General features: G+C 46.7%; 2 protein-coding genes across 4 annotated transcripts in view; one reads left to right on the top strand and one right to left on the bottom strand.

Moving 5' to 3' along the window:
• TBC1D22A (TBC1 domain family member 22A) overlaps nt 1–26,788 on the top strand; it is a 417,738-nt gene that overhangs the window by 107,734 nt on the left and 283,216 nt on the right. For all 3 annotated transcript variants that reach the window (XM_050805877.1, XM_050805878.1, XM_050805879.1), the window contains 2 exons: nt 13,636–13,706; nt 26,138–26,266. In XM_050805877.1, the coding sequence (XP_050661834.1) occupies nt 13,636–13,706; nt 26,138–26,266 (200 nt within the window). The remainder of the gene's footprint in view (nt 1–13,635; nt 13,707–26,137; nt 26,267–26,788) is intronic.
• CERK (ceramide kinase) overlaps nt 1–26,788 on the bottom strand; it is a 461,681-nt gene that overhangs the window by 187,338 nt on the left and 247,555 nt on the right. The window lies entirely within an intron of this gene.

Raw genomic sequence — 26,788 nt, 5'->3', positions numbered from 1 at the left:
CAGTAGCAGCTCATGGAGAATCTTTCCTGATGTCCCCTTCTTCAGAGAAGAGACCACCCCTCTGGTGACTCACTGTACCTTGCATTCCTTTCTCTCATAGTCCTGGTGAACAGTGATTTCACTGGATAGGTTTCTTCTTGCTATTTGACAGTGAGCCCCTTGAGGGAAGGAACTGGGTTTAATCACTCCCTTGGAGGCTAGTTCAGGGCCTGGTCTGTGGTGAGTGTTGATTGGCACCTGCCAATGGGATGGATTAATGTGTGGGTAGACTCGGCCTGGGGAGCATCTCAGTGGCTTTGCCCAGAGGCAGCTTACACAGGGGGCGTGCTCAGCAAGTGCTGGCCACATGGAGTTGATCTGTGAGGCTCCCCTGCGTGTGGCTTTAGGTACAGCACATATGCATATTTTTGTAGACCCTCCTTATGCTGGTGACACTCAGCTTTTAGTCTAGAACCACATGTAAGCCTAAGTGCAGTGCACATGCATTTCTTACTATTGTTCAGTGTTTCTCCCAGATTTTATTATTACAAAAGGTTTTAAGAATCATAATTAAAAGCAGTTAATAAGAAATGAATCTTAAAGAAGTTTAAATGATGGGTTGATTTTTCTGTTATTCTTGGCTTTTCAGAAAAAAAGGTGCTTCTAATTAGGAGTTCTTTGCATATACCATTTTGTGACAGATTTCTGGTTCAGTCTCAGATGTGATATTTTACATCCAATTAGAATGAATGAGTCCCGATTGCTTTATGGGTTGGGTTCACAGAGTGTGCTGAATAACTGCATCTGTCAGCATAACAGAAGCGTGCTCTTGCATTTGTATATTATGTCACAGTTCACAAATGTTTCCCCATGTATTGTCTCTTTGTTCTTTGTAAAAATTATGTGACTTAATCAAGGCAGGTGTTTTTATTTGTCCTGTGTTTCAGTGGAGGAAACTGAAGCTCGACAGATAAAGGGGACTGTCCAGAGCCTCCAGATAGTTGTTGGCCAAGCTGGTCCTTGAACCAGGTGCACTGAACCCACAACCAGTGTTTGTTACTCTACGCTCCGCTCTCTCTCTGCTCTCTTTAGAGTTAGCGCTTGGTAATTTCCTATTGAGAAGTAAAGCTTTCACAGTGCAGATGAGCATTGAAATTGTGATTTTGGTGGTATTTTCCTGAAAATATTCCAAAGTTTCAGTTCTCAGAAAGGAAATCCACTGTTGTAGGAGAAATGGTATTTATTTCTCATTCGCTTAATCTCATTCATTTTCTACCTATGTAAGTATTTCTTACATTTTAGTTTTCTGTCTCAGAGCACTTATGATTTTACTGCTTGACTGTATGAAACTATAGAGACAGAAAGCTGAAAGGAAACCCGTGTTAGTCTGTTGCATATTGCTCTAACAGAATAGCACAGACTGGATAATCTATAAGGAACAGAAATTCCGTCTCTCCCAGTTTTGGAGGCTGGGAGGTCTCGCATCAAGGCTCCAGCATCTGGTGAAGGCTTGCATGTCATCACATGGTCGAAGGCAAAGGGCAAAACGGGACAAAATCTATATCCTCACGTGACAGAAGAGCAGAAGAGGGCAAATCTACTTTTGGGAGCCCTTTTATAATGACCTTAATGCAGTCATGAGGCTGGATTACTCATGACCTAAACACCTTCCCACAAGGCCACCTCCTAACACTGTTGCACCGGGGATTAACCAGGGATTAACTTTCCAACACATGAATTTTTGGAGGGACAAAAACATTCAAACCATAACAAAAGCCAGACGCACATGTTTTAAACATAAAGACAAGCAGTTGAAATAAAAGAGTAGAAAAAGATATGTCATGCAAACTCTAATCACAAGAAAACGAATTTGCTTATAATTACATCAGGAAAAGTAGACCTCAAGACAAAGAGTTGTTTAGAGACAAAGAGGGATGTTTCATGATGATGAAAGGATCAATTCATTAAGTAGAGAGATGAATCCTAAATGTGTATGTGCCAGCTTTACAATGCATGAAGCAAACATTGACAGCAATAAAGAGAGAAATAAACAAGTTTACAATCCTAGGCAGAAAATTTAACAGCCCTCTGTGAGTAATTAAAACAGCAGGTAAATTAAAATGTTAGTAAAAGTATGGAAGATTAGAATAACATTATCAACCAGTGGGATCTAATTGATTTATAAAATACCACATCTGCTAACTGATAATGTTAATCCTTTTCAAGGATGTGGCGCATTCACCAAGTAGATTATATGCTGGCCCCAAAAAATTGACAGTAAATATCAAAGGGTTGAAATACCACCAAGTTCATCTGATCAAGTGCTTTAAATTAAAAATCCGTAACAACAAGATACACAGAAAATCCTCAGATAGAAATTTACCTGCATACTTCTAAACAACCTATGGGTCAAATAAATCATAAGGAAATTTTGAACTGAATGATAATGACAACATGTGTCAAAATTTGTGTGATGCACCTAAAACAGTGCCTGGAGGAAAATTTATACTTTTAAATGCCTATATTAGAAAAGAATAAAGGTTTCAAATTAATATTCAAAGCTCTCATTTTAAGAAACTGGAAGAACAACAATAACCAAGTAAAAGAAGAGAAACAATCTAAATAAGGGTGAAAAATAAACTGAAAAATGGATAAACAAGAAAAGAATCACTGAAATATAAAGTTTTTTTGAAGAGACCCTTGAAAAACCTCTAGTTAGACTAATGAACAGAAAAAAAGAGAAAAAACAAATTACCAATATGAGAAATGAAAGAGGGGACATCACTACAGATCCTACAGACATTAAAAAGCTAATAAGGGAATGTTATTTACAATTTTATGCCAATAAATTCATGAAATGGAGATATTTCTAGAAAGACACAACTTAAACTAATGCAGGAAGAAATGGAGACCTTTAGTATCCTTATATTGATTAAAAAATTAAATTTGTTGTACAAGAGCCTTCATGCAAGGAAAACATCAGGACCAGATGGCTTTGCTGGTGAACTCTATCAAACATTTAAAGAAGAAATAATAGCAATCCTCCAGGAACGCTTTCAGAAAAGAAAGGAGGAGTAAACACTTCTCATTTTTTTAAGGTAACATAATCCTGATATCAAAATTTTAACAAAGACATTATAAGAAAAGGGAACCTGGGACCAATATTTATGATGAATATAGACAAAAAATTCTTTTTTTATTTATTTATTTTTTTGTGTGTGTGAGACGGAGTCTCGCTCTGTCGCCCGGGCTGGAGTGCAGTGGCCGGATCTCGGCTCACTGCAAGCTCTGCCTCCCGGGTTTACGCCATTCTCCTGCCTCAGCCTCCCGAGTAGCTGGGACTACAGGCGCCCGCCACCTCGCCCGGCTAGTTTTTTGTATTTTTTAGTAGAGACGGGGTTTCACCGTGTTAGCCAGGATGGTCTTGATCTCCTGACCTCGTGATCCGCCCGTCTCGGCCTCCCAAAGTGCTGGGATTACAGGCTTGAGCCACCGCGCCCGGCCCAAAAAATTCTTTAAAAACATATTAGCAAATTGACTTTTGCCTTAACCTATGAAAGAGTAACTGCCAAAGGAATTGCACTTCTGTTATCAACAGCTAGAAAACTGGACCAGATATGTGAAACAATTGTTTTCAGATACTGGGCAACAGGCAGTGCAGGGCTGTGACCCTGTGAGATAGGACATAAGTAAGGTGACCTGTATAAGGACTCAATTTGCAATTGAATGCAGTTGCCAAGCAGCAGCATAAGTGGGGGAACCCAAACGAACCAAGCAGCTTTGCTGAGTTGAGGAATTAGGAAAGAGTTTTGAGGAGGCTGAAACAGAAATCATATGGAGCAGAGTGTTGGAGAGGAGGGAATTGTACAAGGAGAGAACCCCAGATGTCTGCAAAGTCCCGTCAAGTCCTTGGCTGAGTATTGATCTGCCCAGGAGTGGGGTGGAATTCTATGAGCTGGGGAAAGTCACCAGAAAGCAGTGAGTTGAATAATCCCAAGAGCCGTGGGAATAGAGTGCTGGAGAGACGGCACCTGCAGGAACTTGGCGAATGAGCCACATGAACCTGGAAGACACCATTCGTGTCCCTCCAGCCCTCTGTATTGACTAGGATGAGATCGCGCTAGCTGACAAAGGAAGTTTTTACAAGATCCGGTTCTAGTATCACAGTGGCAATAAACTGATACCTGGGATATCTGGCATTCAGTAAAAAAGTAACTGGTATGCAATGGAATGGAAAAATATGACCCGTAATCAGAAAAAATATTAGTAATTAGAAACAGACTCATGGATCAATAATAACATTTTGAACAACCCAATAAAATATGGGTAAAGGATTTCAACATACACCTCACAGAAAGTATACAGATGGCCACAGTAAACACATGAAAATCTCTTCAGTGCTCAGCATCATTAATCTTCATAAAATTGCTCTATGAAATCACAATCAGATACCATTTAACACTTACTAGAATGCCTAAAATAAAAAGACTGACAACACTAAATTTTGGCCAAGATGTGGAACAATTCAAATGTTCATACATTGCTGGTGAGAAGTGTAAAATGGTGCAGTCACTTTAAAGAACCTTATGGCAGATTTATTTTAATTAATTATTTATTTTTAAGTTCAGGGATACATGTGCAGGATGTACAGGTTTGTTACATAGGTAAAATGTGTCGTGGGGTTTGTTGTATAGATTCTTTCATCATCCAGGTATTAGGCCCAGTATCCATTAGTTACTTTTCCTGATCCTCTCCCTCCTCCCATCCTCCGCCCTCCAGTAGGCCCCACAACATGTGGTATTTGGTTTTCTGTTCCTGCTTTAGTTTGGTAAGGATAATGGCCTCCAGTTCCATCCATGTCCCTGCAAAGGACATAGTCTTGTTCCTTTTTTTTTTTTTTCTTCCGAGACAGAGTCTTACTCTGTCACCCAGGCTGGAGTGCAGTGGCACGATCTCAGCTCACTGCAAGCTCCACCCCCTGGGTTCACACCATTCTGCCACCTCAGCGTCCTGAGTAGCTGGGACTACAGGTGCCCACCACCACGCCTGGCTAATTTTTTTTTTTTCGTTTTGTTTTTTGTTTTTGTATTTTTTGTAGAGTTGGGGTTTCACCATGTTAGCCAGGTTGGTCTTGATCTCCTGAACTCATGATCCGCCTGCCTCAGCCTCCCAAAGTGCTGGGATTACAGGCGTGAGCCACCATGCCTGGCCAATCTTGTTCCTTTTTATGGCTGCATAGTATTCCATCGTGTATATGTATCACATTTTCTTTATGGAGTCTATCATTGGTGGGCATTTAGGTTGATGTCATGTCTTTGATATTGTGAATAGTGCTGCAATGAACATAGGTGCGCATGTGTCTTCGTAATAGAATGATTTGTATTATTTTGGGTATATACCCAGTAATAAGATTGCTGGGTCAAATGGTATTTCTGTCTCTAGGTCTTTGAGGAATTGCTACACTGTCTTCCATGATGGTTGATCTAATTTACACTCCCATCAACAGTGTAAAGGTGTTTCTTTTTCTCCATAACCTCACCACCATTAGTAATCACGATTCTGACTGATACGAGATGGTATCTCATTGTGGTTTTGATTTGCATTTCTCTAATGATCAGTGATGTTGAGCATTTTTTCATGTTTCTTTGGCTACAAGTATATCTTTTTCTTTTTTTATTGAGACAGAGTCTCACTTTGCACCCAGGCTGGAGTGAGTGGTGCAATCTCGGCTCACTGCGACCTGCACCTCTTGGGTTCAAGTGATTCTCCTGCCTTAGCCTCCCAAGTAGCTGGGATTACAGGTGCCTGCCACCATGCCTGGCTAATTTTTCTATTTTTAGTAGAGATGGGATTTCACTATGTTGCCCAGGCTGGTCTTGAACTACTTACCTCAAATGATCTGCCTGCCTTGGCCTCCCAAAGTGCTGGGATTACAGATATGAGCCACTGCGCCTGACCTTTTGAAAAGTGTCTGTTCATGTCCTTTTCCCCCTTTTTAATGGAGTTGTTTTTTGCTTGTAAATTTAACTTCCTTATAGATGCTGGATATCAGACCTTTGTCAGATGTATAGATTGCAGAAAGGCAGTTTTTAAATAAAGGGAGATGTACATCTGCCCTGTGATCTGGCAGTTCCACTCCTTCACACCTGCCTGGGAGAAATGGAGACACACACCCACTAAACATACATCCGCAAGAGTGTTCATCGCGGCCTATTCATGGTAAAAATCACCCGGCAGTTCCGCTCCTTCGCACCTGCCTGGGAGAAATGGAGACATACAACCCAAAAAACATACATCCACAAGAATGTTCATTGCAGCCTATTCATGGTAAAAATCAGTAACTAACACAGAAGTCTATGAATGGGTGAATGTGTAAACAAGTTGTGGTATATTCTTAGAATACTTTTACTGCTTGTAAAGAATGAACTACTGATGCTGGCAACATGTGTGACTCTTACACATTCTGAGCAAAAGGAATAGGACACAAAGGATATATACTGTCTGTACCATTTATATGAATTGCAAGAACAGGCAAGTCCAGTCTGTGGTGATAGATATCAGAAGGCAGTTAACTTGGAGTGGGGGCCAAGAACGACTAGAAAGAGCAATAGACATGTTCTGTGTCCTGTCTGAGGGCAGCAATACTTTTTTTTTTTTTTGAGGCAGACTCTCACTCTGTCACCCAGACTGCAATGCTGTGGCGTGATCTCGGCTCACTGCAGCCTCCGCCTCCCAGGTTCAAGTGATTCTCCTGTCTTAGCCTCCTGCGTCGCTGGGACTACAGGTGCCAGCCGCCATGCTTGGCTCATTTTTGTATTTTTAGTAGAGATGGGGTTTCACCATGTTGACCAGGCTAGTCTCGAACTCCTGACCTCAGGTGATCTACCCGCCTTGGCCTCCCAAAGTGCTGGGATTACAGGTGTGAGCCACTGCGCCTGGCCTAGCAATATGTTTATTATATGTAAATTATACTTTGATTTCAAAATATCACACCCCGCAACAAGCAAATCACTAAAGGGGAGGAAGAAAGGATGGAGCATTCTGTCCGGCAGTTAACTGGAGACAGACAAAAGCCAGGTGGTGGAGTCTGACCTTCAGGAATGCATACATTACTCCTAGGAGACAAGGCGGGTGCTCATGACAGCCCCTGTCATTGGCGCTCACGGAAGAGGGAAGTGAGTGAGGACTGTAGCTGTCAGGAAGGGCATCTTAGACGTGGCAGGTCTTGCGATGGGCCCTGAGAGCTGCATGGAATTTGACCAATCGGAGATTAAAGTGGCGATGTCACACAAACTTTGTAGTTCTGTAGAAACCCCGGGGGGCGTACGGTGGAAAGTAAGTCTTCTGGCATCCTTGACTCCATCCTGGGAACCCCTCCCCAGATGCTGCCTGTGCTTTCAGATTCTCCTATATGCTACAGAAATCATCATTGTATCTACGGACTGTTTTCATTGTTCCCTTTTTACTTTATCATTTAGATAAACTTCATGTCCACACAAAAAGACAGACATTCTTTTCTACGGCAACAGTGTATTCCAGTGCATGGATCGTCTCCCTATTCATGGGCATTTTAAAACACGGCATCACTCAAATGAACAGCCTTGTGCATAGCCTTTGCATTCCTTTGCAAATCTCTCTGTAGAACAGGTTTCTTAAAAGTTGCTGCCCAAGGCCGGGAGCGGTGGCTCACGCCTGTCATTCCAGCACTTTGGGAGGCTAAGGTGGGCGAATCACCTGAGGTCAGGAGTTCAAGATCAACCTGGTCAATATGGCCAAACCCCGTCTCTACTAAAAATGCAAAAATTAGCTGGGCACAGTGGCACTTGCCTGTAATCCCAGCTACTCGGGAGTCTGAGGCAGGAGAATTGCTTGACCCCGGGAGGCGGAGGTTGAGGTGAGCCGAGATTGCACCACTATGCTCTAGCCTGAGGGACAGAGCGAGATTCCATCTCAAAACAAACAAACAAACAAACAAACAAAAAGAACAAAAAAACCTTGCTGCTTAAAGGTTATATACTTTTGAAATTTGACCAACAAAAAATCTATGCCAACGTACGCTTTTACCAAACTGTGAGAGAGTGGCTGTTTACCCAAAGTCTTATCAGTATTGGGCATTATCATTCATTAAAAATGTTATCCAGCTTATTTTTGACAGATTTCTTGTTTTAATTTGTTGTTTGATCACTATTGAGGTGATGTGTCTTTTGTTTTTTTTAAAAGACAGGGTTTCACTCTGTTGCCCAAGCTGGGGTGCAGTGCAGTGATCATGGCTCACTATAGCCCCAATCTCCCGGGCTCCACTGATTCTCCCACCTCAGCCTCCTGAGTAGGTGGGACTAGATGTGCACACCATCATACCTGGCTAATTTTTTTTTTCTTTTTGTAGAGACTGGGTTTTGCCATGTTACCCAGGCTGGTCTCAAACTCCTGGGCTCAAGTGATCCGCCCGCCTCAGCCTCCGAAAGTGCTGGGATTGCAGACGTGAGCTGCTGTGCCCAGCCTGAGGTCATATGTCTTTTACACAATATGTTTACTAGCCATTTGCATTTCCTCTTCTGTGTATTTTCCAGTTTTCGTGGGCTGTTCATTGTCCTACTTTACTGTGTGCTCTTTGTATATTAGTGATGCTAACCTTTTTATATATGTTGCATGTATTTTTCAGTCTGTTATTTGTTGGTTGCGTATCAAAAGTCCTTCACTATACAGTCATTTCCAATCTTTTATATAGTTAATTTGTTAATACTTTTATTTATACTTTCTGAGATTTATGTCTTGCTTAGGAAGTCCCTTCCCCCACCAGGATAGTTTTTCCTAGTGTTTTCACTCTTTCCTTGACACACTGACACACACTCATCTGCCCACCTGTTTAGATCTGTAAGCATCTGGAATTGTGTATGGTAAGATACACGGTCGAATTTCCAGATACCATATTGTATGACCATCGTTGGTTGACTGCCCCCTGATTTGAAATGCTATTTTTTTTTTTTTTTTTTTTTTTGTGACGGAGTCTCGCTCTGTCTCCCAGGCTGGAGTGCAGTGGCGCGATCTTGGCTCACTGCAAGCTCCACCTCTCGGGTTTACGCCATTCTCCTGCCTCAGCCTCCTGAGTAGCTGGGACTACAGGCGCCCGCCACCTTGCCCGGCTAGTTTTTTGTGTTTTTTAGTAGAGATGGGGTTTCACCGGGTTAGCCAGGATGGTCTCCATCTCCTGACCTGGTGATCCGCCCGTTTCAGCCTCCCAAAGTGCTGGGATTACAGGCTTGAGCCACCGCGCCCAGCCGAAATGCTATTTTTATCATAACTAAGTGCTCATAAATACATAAGCTTGATTTTGAACCATTCATTCTGTGTCCTTGATTTCTTTGTCTTAGTATGTCTTTTTCAACCCTATTGTCTTAATTCCTGTAGCTTCATTATATGTTTTTCTTATCAGTTAATGTGAGTTTCTTCACATTATTCCTTTTGGGAATTTTATTGGCTCTTCTTATGCCAGTCAAGTTCCAGGTGAACTTAGGGTCAACATACCAAGTTTCAGAACACATAAGTATATCCCATTGGAATTTTGATTGGGTTTGCATTGAACTTGACGATTTCTAAAGTGACACCTGACAGCATTATAATTTTGAGTCTTAGATCCATGTATTCTATTTAGTCTGTTGTTTGAGTCTTCTTGCTTTCAGCTCCCAAATATCTCCTTGGTCATTGCTTTACTTTCACTGCCATCATCACCCCTACACTGGGCTTGTGAAGTAGTCCATTGAGTGGTCTCCTTATGACCACTCTTGGCCCCCCAGTCTCTTCTCCAGGATAATCCAGGCTTTGCATTAGCTGTTCCCTGGGCTTTGACTACTCCCCTGCTGGCCTCACTCTTCACTCAGTTCATTTCCCCTCATTCTTAGATCTTATCCCCATTGTCATTTCCTCAAGGAAACCTCCCTGACCTTCCTAACAAGGTACAATTCCCCATTTACGGTTTCAGGGCACCCTTTGCCTCTTCATCTGAGCACTCAGGGTAGCTGTAAGTTTACTTTGCTCTTCCTTGGAATGGGAGGCGAACTCTGTAAGCACAGGTGAACTCTCTAGGCATAGTTAAGCTCTGTAAGCACAGGTGAGCTCTGTAAGCACAGGTGCGCTCTCTTAAGCACAGGGCGGATCTGGAAGCCCAGGGGACTCTAAGCCCAGGCAGGCTGTCCAGCACAGGGGTCTGTGTAGGCACGGGGACTGTGTTTGGTGTTGCTCACATTTGTAATTCCCCTCCTCCCCCTGGCCCAGAGGAAGAGCTTCGTAAATGCAGGCTGGTGTCAGTGAGCTTGGTGTTTCCTCCTATTTATGTAAGTGTTCAAGTGAAGACTTGTAGTTTTTCTTCATGAGGTCTTGTACAGTTCTTGTTAAGTTTATGCCATGTTATTTTCTTTTTGCTGGCAGAGAAGGGCTATGGATTTTTGAATGTTCCTGTATTTGGCCATCTTGCTTATCTCAGAGCTCTGTTTCCTGCCATTCTCTCGGTTCTGCCTCTCTCTCTGTTGGCGTCATTCCTCAGGCTGGTTGGGTGCGGATGGTTGCAGCAGTTCCGACCCCCACATCTGACGCTGGTAGCTTTCAGAGGAAGAGGAGTGGGTTGCCTCCAGGAACTTCCCAAGAACCCGGCGGAGTGTTCTCAGAAGCCCTCAGCTGTCTGTGCTCAGTGGCTTAAGTAGGGGGCCTAGGCCCATTGCTGACTCAGCCATTGGTGAGGTGTGGCCTAGCTCTGCAGGGCTCCAGCCAGGCCCACCTGTGGGTTCAGCTGCCTCTGGGCTGAGTCCCCACCCACAGGGCTGCTGCAGGGAGGTGTGAATACTTCGCAAAGCTGGGATTCTGCTAGAAAGATGCACCAAACACCTCTGAGGATGGTCTTGTGGCTTCCCTGTCAACCCCATTCAGCATGTCGGTAAAGCTACAAGATTTCCCGACGTTGAACCGTCCCTCCTTCATTCTTTACGTGTATTATTCTTTGACTATCCTGCTGCCGTGCTTTGATCTCCTAAGGTTTTACTTTGGATCTTTTTGTCTGTATTCGGAAGTGAGATTTGTCTGTGCTACAAAAGTCTTTCTAAGAATGGAAGGGACGTAGTGGAAAGACCCTGGTATCGAAGGTTGCTTAGCTCCTGTGTGACCTTGGTCAAGTCATTTAACCTCTCTGAGACTATTTCTTTCATATAAAATAGCGATCACAGCCCTAAGTAACATAAGCTTGTTTTGAGGATCAAATGAGGTAAGACGTATGAAAGCTCTCTTTTAACACCAAAGCTTGAGCAGAGTTAGAGCCTTGTCTCATTATGTAGATTCAGGATTTTTGAATTTTTGTGAATTTCTTCCAGTGAGGAGAGAGGTTCAGAGAACGTTAACAAATAAGTTTCCTCTCAGCTTTTCCTCATAAACCATAATCAGAAAACCAGAGTTATGCTGAGGGAGAGGCACTGGGAACATGGTTGGTAAACATTACATTATTGGTGTTCAGATATGAGGTTCCTGCTTTTCATAATATCCTTAGGGTACTGGGGAAGATTTGATATTTTCTGAGATTGCTGTAAAATGCAAGTTATTGCTGCGACTGTCGCCCAATTATTCTGTACTTATTTTACTTAGACTTTAGTAATTGGAAAAAGATTAGATGTCAGGACTTTGTATTTTGTTGATTACATTAGCAAAGTCTTCTCTTTAATCATTTCTTTTATTCCTGTTATTAATCATTAGCTCCAAGCTGTTAGGAGAAGAACCTAATGGTAGATTCCTAACTTAAAGGAAAGAAATAATTACTTGAGTTTCCGTGGGATTGGGCAAGTGTTGCTATACCTAGACATTGAAATAGATTCTCCCGCCCTTCAGGGCATGGGAATGAGACACTCAAGGAGACTCAGAAGGTCGATGGAATGCGGGGCCCACATCCTTACCCCTCTGCCTCGATGCTTGTCCTTCCCTGCCCTTGGAGGTGCTGGACCTTGCTCCAGGACCCCTCTGCCTCTGGCCAGCCCCTCCCATCTCGTGATTTTTTCTACTTGTAGGTATTTGTAAAGCCTCATTGACTTGTGTTAGACTACCTTGAAGACTTTGTCTGTGTAGAATATGGCCACTTCCTTAATTAATGGTGTATAAAGACAAACTTATCTCCATGAAACGATTTCTTTCAAAACCAGTAGTGAGAAAAAACTGCATCATATAGGTATGCTTAAATAGTAAATGGAAAGTGAGATGGATGAAAGAAAGGAAAACCAATTAACATGATCAGGTTGGGGTAAAAGCCTTCAGGAGAGAGAGGGAGGTGGGAGGGAGAGAGAGAAGGAGGTGGGAGGGAGAGAGAGAGAAGGAGGTGGGAGGGAGAGAGAGAAGGAGGTGGGAGGGAGAGAGAGAGAAGGAGGTGGGAGGGAGAGAGAGAGGGAGGTGGGAGGGAGAGAGAGAGAAGGAGGTGGGAGGGAGAGAGAGAAGGAGGTGGGAGGGAGAGAGAGAGAGAAGGAGGTGGGAGGGAGAGAGAGAGAGAGAAGGAGGTGGGAGGGAGAGAGAGAAGGAGGTGGGAGGGAGAGAGAGAAGGAGGTGGGAGGGAGAGAGAGAGAGAAGGAGGTGGGAGGGAGAGAGAGAGAGGAGGTGGGAGGGAGAGAGAGAGAGAGGAGGTGGGAGGGAGAGAGAGGGGAGGAGGTGGGAGGGAGAGAGATGGGAGGGAGAGAGAGAGAGAGGAGGTGGGAGGGGGAGAGAGAGAGAAGGAGGTGGGAGGGGGAGAGAGAGAGAAGGAGGTGGGAGGGAGAGAGAGAGAGAAGGAGGAGGTGGGAGGGAGAGAGAGAGAGAAGGAGGTGGGAGGGAGAGAGAGAGAGAGAAGGAGGGGGAGGGAGAGAGAGAGAGAGGAGGTGGGAGGGAGAGAGAGAGAGAGAGAAGGAGGTGGGAGAGAGAGAGAGAGAAGGAGGTGGGAGGGAGAGAGAGAGAGAGAGAAGAGGTGGGAGGGAGAGAGAGAGAGAAGGAGGTGGGAGGGAGAGAGAGAGAGGAGGTGGGAGGGAGAGAGAGAGAGAAGGAGGTGGGAGGGAGAGAGAGAGAGGAGGTGGGAGGGAGAGAGAGAGAGAGAGGAGGTGGGAGGGGAGAGAGAGAGAGGAGGAGGTGGGAGGGAGAGAGAGAGGAGGTGGGAGGGAGAGAGAGAGAGAAGGAGGTGGGAGGGGGAGAGAGAGAGAGAGAGAAGAAGGAGGTGGGAGGGAGAGAGAGAGAAGGAGGTGGAAGGGAGAGAGAGAAGGAGGTGGGAGGGAGAGAGAGAGAGAAGGAGGTGGGAGGCAGAGAGAGAGGAGGAGGTGGGAGTGAAGGAGGCTGGTGTTCTCTGGACTTCCCTGGTTGAAGGAGGGAAGGGGTCATGGGGCCTCACCTGTCCCATGGTAGCTGCAGGGACACTGGGGATGCCTTTTGCAGACATGTACTCGGATTCTGTTGTAAACAGGTAACCTGGAGCTTGGTTTGAGTGGAATGGTCACTTACCTTCTCTGAGATAGTGAAATCAGTCGGTATCTGAAATGTTGATCATTTAGTTTAATTTGTTGATGGGGCTCATTGCCTCCTAATAAAACAGGTGGAATGTGTTAAAGCACTGGGGAGGTTTGCTACCCTTTTGTAAATCTTATTTCTCTTTGTCTCTTTTTTCGTCAACAGAGGAATTACGGAAGTTGAGCTGGTCCGGAATCCCTAAGCCAGTGCGTCCAATGACGTGGAAGCTCCTCTCAGTAAGTCCCACCGCCCCGCCCATCAGCGCCTCCTTCCTGTGCACAGGGACTGCGGGCGTCTGGCCTGAGTAGGGCCTGACAGCCACTGCCCACGGGTTTGCCCTGGCTTTGTTGCAGTGATAAAGGCCTTTGCTATGGCTAAACTGACATTTTCCATTCTTTGCTTAATTTTAAGCTTGGTTTGACAGGACTGGCAGAAAACAAGGATAGATCATAATTACGACAACGGTATTTTTTCCTCGGATTTTATTATTAGAAAATCTTTGTATGTTCCAGCCTGTGATATAGAAAGGTTTCAGCATAGATGCTTATTTCAACTCTGAGGAGTTGCAACAGGGAAATATGTTTTCAATTTGTTTGAGATATGCTGAAAACAAGGACATGTGTTTGACCAAGTTTTTTTTTTTTTTTTTGTAAGTATTAGTAGTGTTGTTAGGAAAAGAAAAAAGTGGATGAGAGAAGCGGTTTGTGTTTCTTGGGTGGAGTGTGGCGTTCCGGCTGCCTCAGCTCTAGCGCTGAGCTGCCTGTCTGGAGCGCTTTGGGAAAGGTTGGGGTAGGCGGTGGTGACCATCAGCACGTCCTCGTACTCTTAGCTCGGGCTTACCATTGCAAGTGAGTTTGGCCCTGCCGACCATTTCAGAACTGGTTATAGACAGTTTTCTTCTCTTTTCCTTTTTCATTATTTTTGGAGCTAAGTCAATAGTGTGCTCTAAGTGTTTACTCTAAATTGGGTCTGACTTTTAGTATTTAAAAGACTCTTCTTGGCTAATGAGTCTTAATAAATTTGCAACTTAGTACCTCGTAATCCTAAATGCAGATGCGGCTCTGAACAGTGAATATTTATTGATTATTCCTTGCAATTAAAATTAGACTTGCTGCGATTGCTTACGTTTTGGTTTTGTGCTTTTATATTTTAACCTAGTTTTCCAGTTTATATCCAGTTTTCTAAATGTCCCCTCAGATAGGTTGCAAACTTCTCAGGTTAGTTTGTAGGAAGTTTTGATGAAAATACCGAACTGCAGTTTTCTGTTTGTTAAGGATGTGCCGTGTCTAGGTGGAAAGTCTCACGTGAGTTATTTTGTACTGTTCTTTCTCTTCTAGTTCTCAGCCTCCGCGGGTTATGGTTCCACTTCCCTAATGTGTGTAGCATAGGGGCTGATGTGGAAATGGACACTCTGGTTTCAGGGGACAGAGGAGCAGAGAGGGAGGTGACAGACAGCCCCACTTTGCTGGTTGTGGACAGGAGGGCAGGTGGGTGTAGGCGGAGTCTGAGCCAGGAATCCTGGCGAGGCAAGCGAGAGTGTGAACCCAGGAAATCTGAGACGGTCTCAGTTGATTTAGAAAGTTTGTCTTGCCAAGGTTGAGGGTGCACTGGTGACACAGCCTCAGGAGGTCCTGGCAACACATGCCCAAGGTGGTCAGGGCACAGCTTGGTTTTATACACCTAGGGAGACATGAGACATTGATCAAAACATGTAAAAAGTGGCCAGGGAGCTTCCAGGTCACAGATAGGTGATCCACGAATGGTTACATTCTTTTGAGTTTCTGATGAACCTTTCGAAAGGAAGCAAATCAGATGTGCATCTGTCTCAGTGAACAGAGGAGTGACTTTGAATAGAATGGGAGGCAGGTTTGCCCTGAGCAGTTGCCAGCTTGAGTTTTTTAGTGATCTTGGGGGCCCAAGTATTTTCCTTTCATAAGAGAAAGCCTGAGCATTCTCAGGGCTTTGTCATATGAAAGGAAAGACACATGCAGTCCTTTAACCATCATTCCTTGCAGGGTCCTTTGCTTGGGAGATGGAGATGAATTAGACACTAGCCTGCCATTAGGAGGAGGTCGGATGCTGCAGACTTGTGGTGGGACGGTGGTGGTGGAGGCCGGGACTACATACTGTAGGTTGGACAGGACACAAGTATGAACCAGGGGGTGGAGGAGTACCACAGCATGGGGGCAGTTTAGTGCTGAGGGTCAGCTTCTGCTAGGAGGGGACTTCACACCTGGGATCTGCCAGGCCATGGCAGGTGGGTAAGGAGGGGAGGGTGTGGAGACTTGCAGTCACAAGGCACAGGGGTGAACATGGTCGTTCTTGGCCCTCTCTGGGCTTGGATTGACAGATGAGTAGAAAATGAATGTTAGGTCAGGGAGCAAAGCTTGTCCTTGCAAGTGCAGGGTGCTAAGAAGGGTTCATGAGGATGCCAGGTAAGTCTTCTTGGGGAAGGTGGCATCTTACGTGACATCCCAAAAGGGATGTTAGTGTTCTCTCTGCTAGTGGGAAGTGGGGAGGCCATAAGAGCTGGGGTACACAGTCGGGGTGGGACAAGCAGGAACATAGGCTGGGGTGGAGGGGCCCAAGAGGAGGCCAGGTGACAGGTACCCTACTGCCCTCCCTATCGCCCCATTGCTTGGGTTTTATCCTGAAGGATTTAAGTGGGGAGTAGTGAGCCTGTGTTTCTGGAAGAGAAAAGCCTTGAAAGAGCCATTGGTTGGTTCATTCATTCATCCATTCTATTCATCCATCCTATTCATCCATTCCATTCATCCATTGCATTCATCCATTCATTCATCCATTAGCATTTATTGAGCACTTTGTGTTTTAGGCACTGTGTCGGGTGCTGGGAAATAGCAGGCAGGGAAGAAGACCAAGTTGTCCCCCTGGGACCTGCAGAACAGACGGTAGATGGTCTGTCTTTTTCTCTTACCCTCTCCAGCCCCAAGAGACCTAGGCCACATGGAGACAGAGCCCGTTCTCTCAAGATCTTATTCCCATGTTCCCAGTGCACTGCTGCCCTGTGTCTGTCCCTGGCTGAGCGCTTGCCCTGCATCAGACCATGCATTCAGAGGTTCTTTTGGACAGGCGTGTAGGCAGGCAGCTCCGCGACCAGGCTGTTCTTGCCCAGTGTCTGGCTTGGAGGAGCATTGCTGGTTGTAAGGGGAGGCTGTTCCTGGCAGGCTCTTGGGAGGGGACTAGAGCTGGGACAGGAAGAACTGGGAAGCGACAGGGAAGGGAGTTGAGGGGCCAAAGGCTACAGGGGTGGGGTAAGAGGGCTCTTGCAACTAGAGTAGGGAGCAAGCGTTGGTTCTTTTTCCGGAAACAAGTGCTCGCTGTGCATTTGCCACGGTCCGTGCCCTGTGTTGGTGAGCACTGATGCCATCCAGCTTGTTGGTGAGCACTGATGCCATCCAGCTCTCCAGGCTGTCGTGCTGCACCATGGCTCTGGGCCTTCTGTAAGAGTAGAGATTTGGGGAGCACAGTGCATGATGCCAGTCATCCATCCCCGAGTCAGCACATGTTGCTCACACATCTGCCCTCAACCAGGCCCTCTGCAGGTGCTGGGGTTACAAGAACATCTGGGACAATGGTGGGGACTGGGAACTCAGCAGGGAAGGGGTCTCCCCAATCAAGGATGCCTCTGTATCATTCCCTGAATCCCAGGGTTTAACCCTGGCTTCCCGTTCAACTCTCCTGGGAGCTTTTCCCGATCCTTGTGTCCAGGCCCATGAAGCAAATTGAATCTCTAGGGTGGACTCAGGCGCCAGGGTGTTGACTGACTCCGGCATGCTGCGAACCACGCAGTCCACAGAGTGCCACCCTGCGGCTAGGCGGGGGATGGGAGGCGAGGGTGCGGGAGGTTCAGGCCTGCCCTCTTCACCTGTGGGTTTCCATTCTGGTCACATGTTAGTATCACCTGGGGAGCTCAGGAAATCCTGTTACCTGGGTTCTTGGGGGTTCTCATGGGTGCCCAGGGTTGGAGACGGCTGCTCTAGGACACTCAGGCTCCAGTGGGACAGGGTGGGGCATACATGAGCCACCTGGGAAGCAGGTCATTGAAAGTCATGCGCTATGCCTGCCACTGCAGGCAGCACACACCTGGGCTGAGGAACCTGGGCAGGAGGGCCCGCCTGGGGCGTTGGAGGCCCACGTGGGAGGAGAGAGGCTGAGTGAGACTCGCTGAGAGCCATGAGCATGTCGTCTGGGAGGGCTCGGGTGAGTAGGGTAAGATGGGAGGGGTTTATCCCAGTCTGAGAGTCCATCCAGGATCCAGAGGTTAACAGTTACACCCAGAATTGAAAATTTATCATTTGTCCAGCTTAAAAAGGCAGATAACCAAAACTGTGCTTGAATGGGAACCTATTTCAGGGTCTGGCACACTAATGACTCTTTTTCATTGTGTTTATGATTTGTAATTAACATGATTCTAGTAGCCTTATTTTTAATTGATGAGTGGGCAGTGCCACTTCAATGAAGAACGATGAGAAACATGACTTGTCTTTTGTAAAAAACTAACATCTAGTCTAGAACATACCGTTCAGCCACAGGTAATACTACTTAATGTTTACATTTTATGCAAGCAGCGTAGTAACTTAAAAATTACTGCTACCGAGAATCACATTTCTGGCTTTTTTAAAATAAGTATTTCAGAAACATGACACAAAAACTAATTAAACATTGAACATTTGCATTAGTGAGTCTAATGGTTAAAAATGATGAGTGAAGCTCCAGTATTATCTTTTCTCTCTGCAGTATGTTGAGGTAGGTTTGCATATGAACACAGTGGGAGGGAACAATTTGATTTTGGTGTCACCAGGACAATTTAGATATAAGTATGTGCATGCATTGTTTTACATTTATGATTAGTGTTTGTATAGCATGCTAATACAGCAATTAAGTTTTCTGTAGTTGTGTCATTTAAAATTCATTGCATACTTGAATGTATTTCATTTGCATAATTTCTAGTCTTGCTTAATTATTGAAAGGCCTCAACTTGCATATGTGTGTTTTCCTGTAGGGATAGGAGTGTCAGGAGCTCACGTAGGGTTTTTATTGCCTGTGTTCCGATCATGACGTACTTGCCTTTTAGAATTTGTGTTTCAAGTTAAGTTTAAAATTTGGGGAGTGGGAAGTATTTCTGAGAGCCCTCTTTGTGGGAAGTATTTCTGAGAGCGCTTTTTGTGGCCACTGAATGCAGATGATGTCAGGCTGCCTACACCACGGCCTCGCTGACCACCCCTGGTGGCCCACCCTGCCCTGTGTTGAAGGCCGGGCCCCTTCCTGGCACGCAGGCCTTCTCTCCTGGCTGCTGCACGCGGCTTCATTGGCCAGGCTGTTTCCGACCTTGCCCCGGGCCAACCGGCACACATTTCCCTGTGTCCTCCGTGCTCTGTCTCTCCCCACCTCTGTCTTCTCTACTATCAAAACCAAACCCAGAAGCATGTGCTCGTTCTTACTTGTCCCAAGTGAGCACACGCGTCTTTCTCCCCGAGTGTCAGGGCCGTGGCCCCCTTTGGGTCTGACAGAATCGCTGCACGTCGTGATCACTCATGCACTCAGCGAGGAAAGACTGAGGGTCCCTTCTGGGGCAAACAGCGTTCCAAGCCCTCGGACAAACATTCCGCCCTTGTGGACCTCACGTTTTGGTGGGAGAAGACAAACATTACACTGAGAAGTAGATTTGATGTGCTGTGGAAGGTGAGGAGTGCTGTGGGGAAAGGCCTGGGATCAGCTTGGTGGGATGGTGACGGCCGAGGAGGGGAAGGGGCTGTTGAAGTAGGTGGGTAGCGGTCAGGGTGGGCCACTGAGGAGCTGACTTTGAGGAGCTTGGGAGGCAGCTGTGCAGGCGCGTGGGGGTGCATTCCTATCTGGTTCATGCTTTGGAGAGGGCTTACCTGTTCCCTTACTGTGTTTCCCATTGGGGAGTAGTGCCCACCAGACACAGGTGATGAGGAGGGAGAACAGTAGGTAACAGGAAGCAGTACCGTGGGCTCCTCCCGCAGCCGGGGAGGTGGAGACCGAGAGGGGGCGCTCTTGTGGAAAGGCGGCTCCGTCCCTGACAGACGGAGAGCAGCGGACAGTGGCTGTCCTCGAAAGGGCAGCCAGTCAACAGCCTGGGCTCGGTGACCCCTGTGGTCTGTTGCAGCTCAGCTCTGCCACCGTGGCCCAGAGCAGCCACAGGGAATCCATATAAAGGAAGTCACACAGCTGTGTTCCCATAACACTTTATTTACAAAAGTCGGTGGGCAGGATTGGCTGGTGGTCAGTTCACTGACCCTGTTCTGGATGAAATTGGTCCCAGCAGAGGAACGGTACGTTCAGAGAGAGGCACTGAGGCAGGAGAGGTGTGGCATTTAAGGAATATTTAAGCAGCATAGTAAAAGCGGGAGGGGCCACGGTGAGTGATGAGTGTCGGCCTCTTGGTCAGAGAAGCAGGAAGGGCCAGGCCCGCAGGAACCGTCAGCCTAGGCAGGGCTTGGGCTTTTATGCTGAGCATGATTAGAAGCAATTGGAAGTTTTTCGGGGTGGTGGTGTTAAAATGATGGGATTTTCACAGGGTCTCTGTGGCCAGAGTGCAGAGAAAGGACCGTGGGGTCTGTGTCCACCCACTGCTGGACAGTCCCCCATGAGCCTGGCTAGTCTTCAGCATCTCTGTATCCAGGGCTGAGCAGCGGGTGGGAGAGTGGCTGGGGCTGGGTGAATGAATGTTGTTGTGTGTGTATCTGTGGGTGGCTCTCAGCCTGCGGATTTGTCCCCAGGTCTTTGGAGACTTGAGATCACATGGCTCTCCTGAGCAGTGTGGGCCCTCAGGTCAGGAGCTGGGGCTTGGCTTCAGTTTGCCTTTGTGTCCGTGTGACTCTGGGCATGTTAACCACATTTCCTGAGCCCGTCTCCTTGTCTGCAGGTAGGGACAGTAATAGCCTTCTGTGATTAGTGGGATTAAAGCAGCACTGTGTGAAGCACGAAGCCTGGTGAGGACCCAGCCCTTCCTTAGTTCACCTATGGGTATGGCAATTTTGGGACAAAGAAAAAGAAGTAATCTTCTGTAATTGTTATTGCCAAGAGACAGACAGGCTTGAAATAACAATGAGGTGAAGACGGGTCTGGATGAAGCCCGTGACTCTGAGAGGGTTATCTGTGAAGCTGACTTTAACTTGAAGTAGAAGCTGGTTTCACTCAAGTCTGACCATCACCCGGGCCTTGTAATTTTATGCCTTCCCATCACTGGGGGCAGGGCTGGATACCCAACAGAAGGAGCTCTGCGTCTGGCAATCCGCCAGCACATCCCAGTGAAAGAGGCCTGATTCTGGAGGTGCTCAGGTGGGTGGGTCGTTAACCACCCGGAAGGCACTGCAGAACCATGCCTGGCACTTCCATGCATACTCGGGGCTGGTTATTCCTTTTGTCATTGTTAGAATGTTTTTGTTTTTGTTTTTGTTTTTGAGGCGGAGTCTCGCTCTGTCACCCAGGCTGGAGTGCAGTGGCGCGATCTCGGCTCACTGCACGCTCCGCCTCCCAGGTTTACGCGATTCTCCTGCCTCAGCCTCCCGAGTAGCTGGGACTACAAGTGCCCGCCACCATGCCCGGCTAATTTTTTGTATTTTTATTAGAGATGGGGGTTTCACCCTGTTAGCCAGGATGGTTTCGATCTCCTGACCTCATGATCAGCCCTCCGTGGCCTCCCACAGTGCTGGAATTACAGGCGTGAGCCACCATGCCTGGCCAGTCAGTGTTAGAATCATGTGAAGCAATACGCTCTTTGGAATACTACTATTGCCTCATTTTATGGGAAAATAGAGGCCAGGTGGGAATAATGGCCACACCTTTGCTCCATCACGAGGACTCTGAGTGTCTCCCTCTGGAGTGCATCTTGGCAGCTAGACTGTTCTTTGCCTCTCTCCAGAATACCGTAATTCACCGAGCGATTGTTTTCTGGAGAGAGTGTTCTCCCCTCAGGCACCTCCTCCCATTGGGTTGGGGATGCGTTTGACACGCGTGTAACCAGGCTGTTGGGTTGTGACCCACTGCCCTTTCTGCCAGGGCTACTTGGAAATCACGCATTATGAACCTTGAAGGTGTCCGGTATTCCTTTGAGCTAAAAGTTCACTGTAGGAAGTTTACTTCAGGAAGTAATTGACATTGTTAGCTGATGTATGTTTTAGAATACTGGACAATTAGAAATAATCAAAATACTCACAAATTGGGGAAAGGTGACATAGAAATGCGTATGATGGAAGCCAGTGTCGCCTTCCAGATGGATGTTTTAGAACAGGGTGGGCAAATGTTTTCTGTAAAGGCCTAGAGAGTAAATATTTGAGCCTGTGGACCGTGTGGTCTCTTGTAGCCACTCCACTCTGCTGCGATAGGGCAAAAGCAGCCACACACAGCACATACACAGATGGGCTGTGCCCTGTCCAGCAAAATTTTATTTACACAAATAGGTGATGGGCCTTAGTTTGCTGATTCCTGTTGTAGAACAGGACTTCATGACAGTGGGAATATGGTCATGATTTTAAAGGGAAAGGACCAGTCATAAAAGATTCATAAACTGGGCTATGTTAAAGTTAGGAACTTCTCTTCATCAAAGACGTCATTAATAGGGTGAAAAGGCAAGTCACAGAAGGAGGCTGTTTACAGCAGGGCTCACATGTGTACTATCTAGATATGAACGCCTGTGAGTCAGAAAGGAGGAGGCAGATGGCCTCATAGGAGGGACTAATACATCTGTACTCACACTTCACAGATGCAGACACCCAACGGCATCCCTTTGTCTCCCGGGAAATTCAGATGAAAACGAAATGGAGCTTGATAGCTACCACTGCAAAGCCATCTGAAAGGCTGATGCGAAAAGGTTCCACAGTGTCAAGTGTTGGCAAGGATGTAGGACATTGGGAATTTGCATACACTTCTGACGGGAGTAGAATCACTTTGAAAATCCTTTAGCAAAGTCTTTCAGAGGTATGCAAACCTAGCAGGCCTACTCCCAGGTGTACACTTAACAGAAGTGCATAGCATGTACCGTAAAAGGGAGCTTCAAGAAATTTTAAAGCAAAAACTGGAAACAGCACAAATGTGTGTTAACAGAATGGATTTCACACACGGCCGTGTTACGCAGCAGTGGAGGAAGGAACTACTGTGACGCGTTATAACGTGAATGAGTTTTCAAGTGTAACGCTGAATGCAAACAGCCAGACAGAAAAAATGCCACTTAGGAGGGGAGGAGGTAAGGGACGGTGACTGAGAAGCCTGCTAAGACGGTGATGGTCTGGCTTTTACCTGGGTGGTGTTGACAGGTGTGTTCAGTTTGTGATAATTCACACATGATTTTGGGGTACATCTTTATATAAGAATGCTGTACTTCAGTAAGCGTTTATGAAAAAGAAGCTTCAGTGGTGTGATCCTAATGTGTTAACACGAGTGTGCCTGAGCGTAATTTATAATGCAGAATAGAGGCCAGTGGAAACTTGAGAATGGAAGGAAGGCCAGTGCTCACACAGCTGAAGTCTGGCTTCATGCTCGAGGCCTGGACTCTCTGAGTCCCGCTCTCCTTCAGGTCAGCTTTTCTTGATGGACGTGCAGCTTGTGATTGTCCCCTCCCGTCAGAGGGTGGCCGCTGCAACTCCACACTTCGCACATTCACTTTCGTTCACAGCAGCAGCCAAGGAAAGCCCTGGCTTGGCTCCTATCCCCTGTTGGGCCACCTCTCCACCCCTGAACTGTCAGTCATGGTGGCTGGAGGATGGCTTAGCCGTGTAGCTTAGCCCAGGGGAGGCCTCTCCTGAAGGAAGAGGCTCCTTATCCGGACCGCAAGGGTTGGGCAGAGGGAGATATGGCTCCCAGAGCAGCTTCAGGGCTCTGTTCCAGCGAGGATGAGTAGTTGTTTGGTGGCTACCACAGTGATGTCTACTACAGATGTGGAAGCACTTTCAAAGGCAGAAAGCGCCATCCGGGATGTATTTGTTCATGCAGTCACTCGTTCATATGTGATTCACCCAGTGAAAGCTTGTGTGCCCGCCATCTGGTTGGCACCATGAGGGGCTGGTCCTGAGTGAACTTCCTCCTAGAGGCTGCTGGAGTGCTGGATGACCAGCCCTGCCTCGTGGGAAAAGTGACTAGTGACCAGGAGCCTGGTCAGACCTCATGGGAGAAGTGACCACTGGAGACACTTGAGGGATGAGAAAGACGCGGCCAGGCACAGCAGTAAGACTGCCAGGAAAAAAAACAAGGAGAAAAACTTTTTTTCTTTTTTTTTTGAGACAGAGTCTTGCTCTGTTGCCTGGGCTGGAGTGCAGTGGCCGGATCTCAGCTCACTGCAAGCTCCGCCTCCCGGGTTTACGCCATTCTCCTGGCTCAGCCTCCCGAGTAGCTGGGACTACAGATGCCCGCCACCTCGCCCGGCTAGTTGTTTTTTGTATTTTTAGTAGAGATGGGGTTTCACCGTCTTAGCCAGGATGGTCTCGATCTCCTGACCTCGTGATCCGCCCGTCTCGGCCTCCCAAAGTGCTGGGATTACAGGCTTGAGCCACCGCGCCCGGCCAAGAGCTCACAGTTTCTTAGAAAACTAAGCATATCCCAGTGTTATGGCTCAGTAACTCGACTCCTAGGTATTTAACCATGAAAACCCAAAGCGTATGCCCACGAAAATCCTGTGCAGGAATATAACAAACCCCAAACTGGAAACAACCCAAATGCTCATTGACAGGTGAATCTTTAACAAACTGGTGGATCCATTCAAGGGACGCAGCTAGACAAAGGAAACCACAGCTGATTCGTGTAACTTGGATCCGTCTTGGAAGGCGCTGTGCTGCCGAGTGCAGGAAAATCTCACACAAAGCGCAGGTCCTGAGTGACTGCGTTTCTGGGGAGTCCTAGGGCAGCGTCAGCCATGCACAGTGAGGAGGTGAGCGCCTCCCCGGCCAGGATTGGGATGGATTGCAGAGGGTACTGGGAAGTGTATGGGGGCAGGGGGATGGAAGTGTGTATCTTCCTTGGAGGAGTAGTTACATAGCTGGAAGCCCTTGTCAAAAGCCACCAAACTGATTGCTTAAAATGGGCGCATCTTATTTTATAAATTAGAATTGGCCATTTATATCTGGGGGTTTGCATCTGCAGATTCAAACCAATTGTGCATCGAAAATACTTGGGAAAAAAAAGGCCGAGCGCGGTGGCTCACGCCTGTAATCCCAGCACTTTGGGAGGCCGAGGCGGGTGAATAATGAGGTCAAGAGATCGAGACCATCCTGGACAACATGATGAAACCCTGTCTCTACTAAAAATACAAAAATTAGCTGGGCATAGTGGTGGGTGCCTGTAATCCCAGCTACTCGGGAGGCTGAGGCAGGAGAATCACTTGAACCTGGGGGGCGGACGTTGTGGGGAACCAAGATCATGCCACTGCACTCCAGCCTGGTGACAGAGCGAGACTGTCCCCAAAAAAAAAAAAGTAACAGTGCAACAAAAGATAATATAAATAAAAAACAAGAGTATTATAACAATTACTTACGTAGCATTTACCTTGTGTCAGGTGTCATAAGTCATCTAGAGATTATTTATTCAGGCAGATGTGCATAGGTTACATGCAAATACTGCAGCATTTTATATAAGGGTCTTGCATAGCTAAGAATTTTGGTATTCTTGGCCGGGCGCGGTGGCTCAAGCCTGTAATCCCAGCACTTTGGGAGGCCGAGACGGGCGGATCACGAGGTCAGGAGATCGAGACCGTCCTGGCTAACCTGGTGAAACCCCGTCTCTACTAAAAAAATACAAAAAACTAGCCGGGTGAGGTGGCGGGCACCTGTAGTCCCAGCTACTCGGGAGGCTGAGGCAGGAGAATGGTGTAAACCCGGGAGGCAGAGCTTGCAGTGAGCTGAGATCCAGCGACTGCACTCCAGCCTGGGCAACAGAGCGAGACTCTGTCTCAAAAAAAAAAAAAAAAAAAAAAGAATTTTAGTATTCCAAAATTCCCATACTTAGGGACAACTATATATTGTCAATAATGTCAAGTTAAAAAGTAGAAATAAGGCAACAGAAAACATGAAATCCTGGGCAGTCTGGCCCAGGAATCAGGCTCTTCATGACCTCCTTGTGCTGCCTGGCGCTTTCTGACTTCAGGTCCCCTTTACGTACTGGTGCTGCGGCTGCCACAGGCCCATGAGTCTTTGAAGATGGCACATTTGCCTAAGTGACAGTACATACACACGTATGTGTATATGTGCATGCATGTGTACATGTATGTGTGTGTGTGTGTGCGTGGTTGCTGTTAGACTGTTCAGACTTTGGAATCCTTTCTGGTGTATGAGACCTCTAGAGAAGGGCTTGTTTAATCTTGCAGCCCTGCTGTAGAAGAGCCTTGGGCCCACCTGCTGCAGAGCCTGTGGGGCTCTTGTCTGGCTGAGTGGAGAGGGCCTGCATCGGGAGGCTGGGGACGCAGGCCTGGGCCGCTTCCTCAGTGCTGTCAGGAGTGGTGCTTGTGTTGTGTGGAGCTGGCCGAACTTCGCTGTGGGTGTTTCTTTTTTCCCAATTTGTGCTCCTCTCGGTGTCAGATTTCAGAATGCCAAGCTCAGGTAGGATGCAAGCCTTTTTATTTCTCACTTCTAACAGGGACTCCATGAATTAGCTATAACCATGTATATTTTTTGTTTTTTTTTTATTTCTCACCCAGGGTTACCTTCCTGCCAATGTAGACCGGAGACCAGCCACTCTCCAGAGAAAACAAAAAGAATATTTTGCATTTATTGAGCACTATTACGATTCCAGGAACGACGAAGTTCACCAGGACACATACAGGCAGGTGGGGATCCTTTCTGTTTTTCGTATGTTGCCTGAAGTACTTTGTTTGGTGTGATTTATAGGAGGAAATGTTTTTATCAAAACCACGTGGAGTTGGTCAGAGTTAAAGATGCAGGCCCCTGATTAGCCCACAGAGTTTTATTTTCTAATAAGTACATTTTAAAACAAATAATGGCAAATTTCCTCCGATAGTACTATCTTGCTTGTCTTCAGTTCCCTCTACAAGAGGAAAAAGAGTATTTTAAATTGAGGTTACAAAATAAATGCCTGGGATTCCTGAGACCAGCCTTGGTGTGATGGTGGGAGTTTGTATCACAGTGAGCTGCTGTCTGGTGATCAAAGGCCATTCCTAAAGGGCCAGCCCAGGCATTTAGCTGGATGGCACGGGGACGGAGAGGTTGCTTGGGACTTCACTGGTGCTGGGCTCTTTGATCCGGTTAGGGATGTGATACCAGCCCAGGAAAGCTGTGTTCATCAGCTTCGTTTTGCAGGGGACACACTTCAGACCATAGCAGAAGGTGTA

This window comes from Macaca thibetana, chromosome 10 (genome assembly GCF_024542745.1).
Source record: "Macaca thibetana thibetana isolate TM-01 chromosome 10, ASM2454274v1, whole genome shotgun sequence".
Taxonomy (NCBI): Eukaryota; Metazoa; Chordata; class Mammalia; order Primates; family Cercopithecidae; genus Macaca; species Macaca thibetana.
This window is presented reverse-complemented; position numbering and strand designations above follow the sequence as displayed.